The sequence below is a fragment of the Echinops telfairi genome, unplaced genomic scaffold (genome assembly GCF_000313985.2).
Source record: "Echinops telfairi isolate 266 unplaced genomic scaffold, ASM31398v2 ScPeMD7_3;HRSCAF=10, whole genome shotgun sequence".
NCBI classification, from domain to species: Eukaryota; Metazoa; Chordata; class Mammalia; order Afrosoricida; family Tenrecidae; genus Echinops; species Echinops telfairi.
Genome location: NW_022103899.1, coordinates 45,668,028 through 45,676,695, shown reverse-complemented (window position 1 = coordinate 45,676,695; position 8,668 = coordinate 45,668,028). Strand labels below are relative to the sequence as shown.

Genomic DNA, 8,668 nt, shown 5'->3' with positions numbered 1-8,668 from the left:
GGGGAGGGAGAACCGTCCGCTCTCTAAGGGTCCCCGTGTGGCTGTCACCACAGGGAGGCACCAAAATGCTCCATGCCCCCTCTCCTCACCTGGGGCTTGGTGGGATGTTGAGTTGATTCTGCACAGCCAGGGCCACACTGTCCCCTTTCTGGAACACCATGTCATAAGGGCCTTCCCCAAACATCATGGCGTACAGCACACAGCCTAGGGACTGGGTTACAATACTCTTCAAACAGGACCCCACCCTCCTCCCCAATACCGCCTTTACTGCTGTGTTAAAAGGGGGTTACATAAGCTAAAGGGAGGCCAATCCCAGGCCAGGGCACCCTAAAGGCCAGAGAAACTGCCGGTGATTGGGAGGCCTCTGCTCCCCTGGCTTAGCCACTGTCTTCCGCCCTAACGGGGAGCCGACCCCACCCTGCTCCAGGGCAGGATTATATACCACTTCCTGAGCAACCGAGGACAGTACCAGGAAGGAAGCCCAGGCCGATGGGGACATACCATGTTCCCGAGGAGGGCGGGGTGGGTGGGGGAGGGGCATGCAGTAGTAACCCAGGACCCGCCCTCTGCGGCACACTCTGGGCAGAGCAGCAAAGCTCCCTCCTGCCCCCAGGCAACTCACCCAGACATCGGTCCGCTCATCAATGACACAGTGGCTCTGCACGGAGAAGAGCTCTGGAGCACGATAGGAGATGGTACACCGCTGGGCTGCCCAGTCCTGGAAAAGGGGCCCGGGGACTCAGAAGTGGGTCACTGGCCACAATCATGTGACCAAACTGGGGCACGCCCCAGAAGTGGGTGATGATGAGGACCAGGTGGACAAATAAAAACCAGGAGGCTTACCTGCAGGGCTAAGGCTTGGCGGGAGCTCTCCACCTGGATGCTCGCCTGATTCATGGAACCCAAGTCCATTAAAATTGGCTGCCCTTCGTCTCCAAGCAGGATATTGGTGGGCTTCAGGTCTCTGTGGGGGAGTTGAAGGGAACCATGAACACCCCCTGGCCACCATCCCAGGAAATCCTGGGGGCTGCGGCTTAGAAGGGCAGCAAGTGACGTCCCTCATCATTGGGCGATGCTCCCCTGCCCGGCAAGTACCAGATCCTCTACTGACCTGTGTGCATAACCCTTGGCATGAATGGCCTCCAGGCCTCTGCAGATACCCAGCAGCAGCAGCAGGATTTGCTCCTCGGTCAAGAAGCTGCCTTTGTCCTTTAGCCTTTCGATCTCGCTCCACACCGTCCCTCTCTGCAACACATTTCCCCGAGGCTCCTGCTCCCTCCGTCAAAGCCTAGCAGCCTCTCACCCAGCCACCAAGGCTGGTAACCTTCACAAAAGCAGATGGCCACAGCTTTCTCCCACATAGCAGCTGACGGTCTGCCAACTTTCCCTGCGCAGTGGAGCACTTTAACCATGGTGGCACCAGGGTGCCCTTCAACTCCACCATCCCACTTAGAACCAGAAATAAGCTAACTGCTGCCAAGTCGGCGCTGACTCATGGCGGCCACCCCGTGTGTCCCCATTTGGGTTCCCCTAAGACCCCCAAATCTGGTCCCTGCATCCCAACATGCCCGCCTGCTGACACAGCCCTTAGGACAGGGCTCTTTGGCAACCCCCTCCACACCCGGGCGCCCTTCTGACCTTGAAGAAGGGTAGCAGTAGCCAGGCCTCCTGTTTGGAGCCCCGCTCCCTCATACAGTAAGCCACCAGGCGAAGGACATTGGGGTGGTGGAAAAGGCGATGCATGTCCGCCTCTCGCTGGGCGTCCTCGCAGTCCTGCTGCTCGTGACACAGAATCCGCTTCAGGGCGTAGAAGTGTCCATCGTGTAACCCTTCCACTAGGTCCACATAGCTGAACCCACTGCGGGCCAAAGGGGTCAGTGAAGGGCCACGGTCATCTCCTGTAATGCCTGGGCCCAGACTGCCCTGGGGCGGAAGTCCCCATTTAATAGAAACCCATCCAAGACATGGCTGCAAGTGCCGTCTGATGACTACCCTGCACTCCTCAAATTCGAGGCCACAGTCCTGTTATCACAACACAGTGCTCTCTCTGCCTGGGGGGTGCTCAACACCTACCAATAAGAGCTGACATTCATCAGCTGTTTATGAGCTGGGTGCTAGGCGTTTCTTATGCATCATCTCATTTAAATGCCCACAACTCCATCACAGAGACGTGGTCAGTATCCTCATTATGCATTAAAATCAAACCGCAGTTTACCAAGGTCACACAAGAGGAATCTCATCTTGGAAGCCTGGCTCCTTGACTCAGGCCTTGACTCCATCTCAGGAGGATGGAATTAAACCTGTCCACCCCTATCATGTGTCCTTCAATCACCACAACCTGGGGTGCGGCTAAGTGATTTCCAAACACTCACCCCTCCCCCAGTTTCTGGATGAAGAGGTAGCGCTTGTTGTCAATGGTGACAGTTCCCCGAGAGCAGACACACAGCGCATGGCCCATAGTGCCTCAGTCATCCTCCTCAAGGATGGTCGGAGGCTCCTGCAGGGTTCATCCGGGGTGAGGGGGCTCTTCCACGCGATGCGCACAGGGTCCAACAGAGCATGCTGTAAGGAACGAAAGGTGAGGTCGTGGGTCCCGCACAGTCCAGACGACAGCCCTGAAGTGGCGAGGCGGAGATCACAGGCCCAGATCCGGAGAGCCTATGTTGCGCTCTAGAGGAAACGGGTCCTGGCCGCCCCAGCTTCCAGAAGGTTGGGGGATCAGGTGCCTTCAAATCTTAGGCCACGCAGCAACTAGCAGGCCGCTTCCGCCAAGACCAGCCCACCTTGGGGCGGCTCCCGCTCCCACGCCCGTGGGGCCGCCGAGGCAGGTAAGAGAGTTCGAGAGAGGTGCGAGGCGGGGGCTCACCCCGTGCGGGGCCTACCCTCAGCGATCGCGCGCAAAACCCGGGATCCACCAGCCCCCGAGTCCCCACTGACCTGGCTCGGGCCGGAGGGAAGCGCCGGCGACCGGAAACACGGGTTACGTCATCAGCCCACGCCGGCGTAACGGCCCGCGGTATCCTAGCAACCGCTGGGCACCCGGAGGATGTCAGGGCGCCTGAGCTGCGAAGCCTGGGGCAGGCTATGCCTGCGGAGGACGAGTCCCAGGACCCAGGCCAGGGGGCCCACCTGGCCTTCAGTAGAGGTCAGGACGCAGGCACTCGCGCCCAAGGGGAGCAAAGCTGGGCCCAGCCCCAGGCTCCTAGGACCTCCATCGCCCAATGCCCGAGGTAGGAGGTCTCCTGCCCCCGTAGCGGCTGCTTACTGTTACAACCCGGAGGGGGATTTCTGGAGGGGCGAGACTGCTGCTCTGTCCTCTAGAATCTTGGGGACTCTGGCTTGCATCCCACCGCCCTAGGTTTAGTGGTTAGGTGCTCAGACTCTTGAACCAGACCACCAGGATCTGAGTCCAAACTTAACAAACCTACTAGCTGTGTGACTTCAGGCTAGTGACTTAACCTCTCTGAGCCTCACTTTATCCTTTATCCTTCAGCTTTTCTATTTTATTCCACAGCATACCTCTGGGATTCAGGCCAGAGTCCCAAAGGTGTATGGTGCCTATGGTGAAGTGTAGGAGCGGTGAGGCCAAACTGCTTAGTTCACATCCCAGTGCTATTAGTGTGTGGCCACAAACAGGCTACTTCGGATTTCTGTCCCTCAATTTCCATCTCTAGGAGCCTTGGTGTTGCAGTGGTTACGTGCTGGGCTGCTAACCACAAGGTCAGCAGTTTGAAGCCACCAGCTGCTCTAAGGGAGAAAAAGGAGGCTTTCTGCATAGAGTTACGTCTCAGGAACCCAAAGGCAGTTCTACCCTTTCCTATAATATGGCTATCAGTCGGAATTGGTTTGACTGTGGGGTTCATTTCCTCATCTGTAAAACGGGCATACTTATCCACCTCAGAGTTGTTTGAGGTTAAATGACATGTAAAGTGCTCAGCCCTATTATCTAACACATGGCCCCCAGCAAGTGTTAACCCTCAGTAATGACAATTAGGATGACTTGTTACCCTGGTCCTCAGATCCCAGGCAGGCTTAGGATTGTGATGGTAAGAGGAATGGAGACCTACACAGCTCCAACCCTTGGCACCAAGCTTTGATTCTTAGTATCCTTTGTTCAGGCAGGCAGGGACAGATGAGGGAGGAAGATGATGGAATGCATGGTCAGGATGGGCCCTTTTGCTGAACAAGGCTCTCCAGGAAAAAGATCCCACTATAACCTGGGTCACAGGAGCCCTGGTGGCATAGCAGTGGTTATACAGCAGTCTGCTCATGACAAGGTCAATAGTTGGACACCCCCAGCTGCTCCACGGGGAGAAGGATGGGGCTTTCTACTTAAATAGTTACCGTCTCAGAAACCCGCAGGGGCATCTCTACCCTGTCCTGTGGGGTCGGTCCACTCCATGGCAGTGAGTGAGATAGCTGGTTCTCCCTTCTCAGACTCCTGGGAGGGTGGGGGGGGGAGGAGTGCTGGGCAAGCATTGGATTACTAACCCCAGGGGATGGTTAACGTCACCAATGGCTCCTCTGGAGATAGATGAGGCTGTCTGCTCCCATAAAGATTGACAGCCTCAGAAACCCCCTAAAGCAGTGGTTCTCACCCTGTGGGTCGCGACCCCTTTGGGGGGGCGAAAGACCCTTTCAAAGGAGTCACCCAATTCATCACAGTAGCAAAATGACAGTTCTGAAGTAGCAATGAAAATAATTTTATGGTTGGGGGTTCACCCAACATGAGGAACTGCATGAAAGGGTCGGGCATGAGGAAGGTGGAGAACCACTGCCATAAAGGGTGGCTGTGAGTTGGAACCCACTCGAGGGCAGTAGGTATGGTTTACTTTGGGTTTGGGCTGTGGGAAAGGCTGTCCTAGGCTTCTCCTGGTTCGGAACCGGTCTGAACGCCTGGTTGGAACCTTCATTCATATCAGGTGATATGTGTGCGGCCCTGGGGAAGTGAAGGCGGTCCAGGAACTCCTTGCTCTGTTTAAGGGCCTCCGAGAATCTCATTAAAATACAAGTTCTGGTTCTAGGTCTGAGTTAGAACCAGAGATCTTGCATTCCTAACAAGCTCCCAGGTTTGGCTGCTGAAGTGGTTTCGTGGATCGCACTTTGAGTAGTAAATGTCAAGGCATTTACAATCTAGTAGTGGCTGCAGACAAGAGAGAAAAAAAGAAATTGGGGTGGTCTCCGCCCCCTTGCTCGCTGAGGTTCCCTCCCAGGAATACGCCACGTGACGGCCTGACCAGAGTCCCAAACTGTCGGAGCTCTGCAAGCGCCATGGCTCTCAAGAGGCCGCCCTGCCTGCCGTGCCTGCTGCTGCCGCTACTGACGCTCCTACTGCCCCAGGTAAGAGCAGAGGGGTGGGGCTCGCCGGGCTCCCAGGTTCCAAGGAACTGAAGCAGATGCGGAGGAAGTAGAGAAGGTACAAGGAACCCCAGCGCGCCGGGCTAGTGCCACCTCCTATGCAGACGCTGCCCCACTGCGGAGCTGGCCGGGCAGCGCCTGGTTTTCCCTTTGCAGGCAGGCACTCGGTCTTTCGTCGTGGATCGGGATCATGACAGGTTCCTCCTGGACGGGGCTCCGTTCCGCTATATATCTGGCAGCATGCACTACTTCCGGGTCCCGCGCGTCCTTTGGGCCGACCGACTTTACAAGATGCAGATGAGCGGCCTTAACGCCATACAGTTGTAAGCAGTGCTCCCGAGAGGGCGCCTGGAGAGGGCAGACTTTCCCCTTCATCCCACCTCCTTAGGAAGAGGAACGCGCCCAGAAGACGGGCTCCGTGTGGAAGTCCAGGGCTCTCAGGCCAAGGGGGAGAAAGGGGGGCGTCAGGACGGTCCCCACACCAGGACTTGAGCCCTGAGGCTTCCCTGGCACGGCCTCACCACGAGCCCTGTTAACCTCTTCCTTCCTCAGTTATGTGCCCTGGAACTACCATGAGCCAGAGCGTGGGGTCTATAACTTTAATGGCAGCCGGGATCTCGTTGCATTTCTGAATGAGGCAAATAAGACGAACCTGTTGGTCATACTGAGGCCAGGACCTTACATCTGTTCTGAGTGGGAGATGGTGAGTTAAGAGATGGAGCTGGGGCCCAAGAACCAAAGTCTGTACCCCAGCACCACTTCCAGGACTCTGTTCAGCTCCGTCTGTCACCCCGGAAGAACCAGACCCGACACACATCCTTGTTTTTATGTCTGTCTCAGGGGGGTCTCCCAGCCTGGTTGCTTCAAACACGGACTATCCATCTGAGAACCTCAGACCCAGGTGAGTTGAGACAAACCTCACAGAAAGAGGCGAACAAGGACCATGCCACTTCATAGCAGCCTCGGGTGTAAGTGGCTGACAGAGTGTAGCTTTGCAGCAATGGGCTCAGGGTGAGGGTGGTTCGAGGCTGGGCAGAGTTTTTCTGTTGCACATAGGGTCACTGTGAGTCCGCACTTGGCAACAATAAGATGATACAGCAGGAAGCACATTAAAGGAAAGAAACACAGCTTTAAAGTCTCTTCTATGTTCATGTTCCTTTGACATGCAAACACAACCGCATAGGGCAGTCGTCCCTGACAAGTCGGTCAGTTCTGCTCAGACTCCAGTGCGGGTGGGGAAGTGGTGGGAAGCAGTGAAGTTGCTAGCACTGATGCTGGGGTGTGCGCAGAGGGGTGGGGGAGCCTGTGGGTGCAGAGAGCACTACTTCTTCCTTTAGACTTCCTTGCTGCGGTGGACTCCTGGTTCCAGGTCTTGCTGCCCAAGATCTACCCATGGCTGTACCACAATGGGGGCAACATCATTAGCGTCCAGGTACAAGTGCAGCCTCACCTGGGCCAGGAGAGAGGGAGGCCATATGAGAGATCCTTAACCTCAGACCCAAACTCCTCCTTCCCTCCTGCTGGCAGGTGGAGAATGAATACGGCAGCTATAAGGCCTGTGACATCACCTACATGAGACACCTGGCTGGGCTCTTCCGCTCACTCCTAGGAGACAAGATCTTGCTCTTCACCACAGATGGGCCCGAAGGCCTCAGATGTGGCACCCTCCAGGGCCTCTATACCACTATTGATTTTGGCCCAGGTGTCCTGAGCAATGGGCAAGACTATGTTCAGGGGGCGGGGCATCTCTGCTATGAACAGTGTTGACGGTTCGCCTTTGCCTCCTTTCTGCAGCCGACAATATGACCAAGATCTTTTCCCTGCTTCGGGAGTATGAACCCCATGGGCCACTGGTGAGGGGCCAGCGGGAGGGGAGTCAAAGAGGCAGGGATGGGAACAGGCCTGGCTCGCATTCTCTCTTGCTCACCCCTCGGTCCTTTCATGTCACACCCCAGGTGAACTCTGAGTACTACACAGGCTGGCTGGATTACTGGGGCCAGAAACACTCCACTCGGTCTGTTGCAGCTGTGACCAAGGGACTGGAGGACATGCTGAATTTGGGAGCCAGTGTGAACATGTAACTGGAGGGCACTGGAGTGGAAGCTGTAACTGGGGGTGCCAGTTAAGATTAATTAATGAGTTTGCTTTTACATTTCCCCCACCCCCAACCCGCACTTCTCAGGTACATGTTCCACGGAGGCACCAACTTCGGATACTGGAATGGTGAGTCCAGGTGACCCCTTGGGCAGAAGAGCAGGGAGTTGCAAGGAAGTGGACCGTTCGGGCCGAGTGTAGCTTCCATGGCTGCCTCGATCCATCCCCCTGGGTCACTCACTGCACTAGTCTGATGCCATCAAGCCCTCTCTTTGCTTCATGCCCATCACGTGACACCCAAGCCAAATTCACTGCCATCGAGTCGCTGCCGACTCCTAGATGCCCTATCGGACATGGGAGAGCCGGCTCTGTGGGTGTCTGAGAATGTAACTCTGGACGGGACTGGAAGGCCTCATCTTTCTCTCGCACTTGTCGCTCCTAGGCACGCTAAATTTGTTATTTCAACCCCAGGTGCTGATGAAAAGGGGCACTTCCTTCCAATCACTACAAGCTACGACTACGACGCACCCATCTCTGAAGCAGGAGACCCCACACCTAAGCTTTTTGCTATTCGAAACGTCATCAGCAAGGTGCCACATCACCTCAGCAAACTCCAAAGGCTTTCTTTGGTTTGGGGGTGGGGGGCGAGGGAATGGGCTAGTTGGTCAGACGGGCATCTTAGAAAGCAGCCCTGAGTGTCCTGGGGAAGCATCTCCCCCCCACCCCTGACTACTTGTGGAGACAGTGGTGGGTAGGTACAAAATCACTGGGTCTTTACGGCCCCTGCACTCCTGCCCTAGAGCCTACTTCCATGAGACTCCTTGCTCCAGGGCTTTGGAATGTTTTCCCATGGCTCCTGAGAGAATGTGGGTTCAGTTCCAGGAAGTCCCCTTGGGACCATTACCTACCCCCAGCACCAAGATGGCACTTGGACCTTTGACTCTGTACCTGGTAAGCTCCTCTCTTCTCTGGTTCTACCCCTTTATTCTCAGAACACTCCATGCTGCCCTGCCCCTCTATTCTGATACTTCTCTCCTATTCCATCATCCCCCACGCCCGTATTATCATAGGATGGGCGTTTGCTGGATTTTCTAAGCTTTCTGTGCCCCCAAGGACCCATCCGTTCAATCTTGCCAATGACCTTTGAGGCTGTCAAGCAGGTGAGGCAAGCTCACACTCGGTATGGAAACTTTCTCAGCAGCTAGAGACCCCCCCC

General features: G+C 55.9%; 2 protein-coding genes across 2 annotated transcripts in view; one reads left to right on the top strand and one right to left on the bottom strand.

Moving 5' to 3' along the window:
- Nucleotides 1-2,878, bottom strand: part of STK16 (serine/threonine kinase 16) — a 3,473-nt gene extending 595 nt beyond the window's left edge. Inside the window, exons 1-7 of the mRNA XM_045294187.1 lie at nucleotides 2,373-2,878; nucleotides 1,639-1,858; nucleotides 1,112-1,245; nucleotides 844-964; nucleotides 623-718; nucleotides 90-211; nucleotides 14-23 (exon numbers count right to left, since the gene is read on the bottom strand). Of these exons, the coding sequence (XP_045150122.1) occupies nucleotides 14-23; nucleotides 90-211; nucleotides 623-718; nucleotides 844-964; nucleotides 1,112-1,245; nucleotides 1,639-1,858; nucleotides 2,373-2,458 (789 nt within the window). The 5' untranslated portion in view covers nucleotides 2,459-2,878. The remainder of the gene's footprint in view (nucleotides 1-13; nucleotides 24-89; nucleotides 212-622; nucleotides 719-843; nucleotides 965-1,111; nucleotides 1,246-1,638; nucleotides 1,859-2,372) is intronic.
- Nucleotides 2,879-3,113: 235 nt separating this feature from the next.
- The window catches only part of GLB1L (galactosidase beta 1 like), a 7,200-nt gene continuing 1,645 nt past the window's right edge, over nucleotides 3,114-8,668 (top strand). The window contains exons 1-13 of the mRNA XM_004701800.2: nucleotides 3,114-3,230; nucleotides 5,214-5,340; nucleotides 5,515-5,681; nucleotides 5,911-6,061; nucleotides 6,199-6,259; nucleotides 6,696-6,790; nucleotides 6,886-7,060; nucleotides 7,153-7,211; nucleotides 7,314-7,435; nucleotides 7,541-7,581; nucleotides 7,924-8,042; nucleotides 8,329-8,403; nucleotides 8,523-8,612. Of these exons, the coding sequence (XP_004701857.1) occupies nucleotides 5,272-5,340; nucleotides 5,515-5,681; nucleotides 5,911-6,061; nucleotides 6,199-6,259; nucleotides 6,696-6,790; nucleotides 6,886-7,060; nucleotides 7,153-7,211; nucleotides 7,314-7,435; nucleotides 7,541-7,581; nucleotides 7,924-8,042; nucleotides 8,329-8,403; nucleotides 8,523-8,612 (1,224 nt within the window). The 5' untranslated portion in view covers nucleotides 3,114-3,230; nucleotides 5,214-5,271. The remainder of the gene's footprint in view (nucleotides 3,231-5,213; nucleotides 5,341-5,514; nucleotides 5,682-5,910; nucleotides 6,062-6,198; nucleotides 6,260-6,695; nucleotides 6,791-6,885; nucleotides 7,061-7,152; nucleotides 7,212-7,313; nucleotides 7,436-7,540; nucleotides 7,582-7,923; nucleotides 8,043-8,328; nucleotides 8,404-8,522; nucleotides 8,613-8,668) is intronic.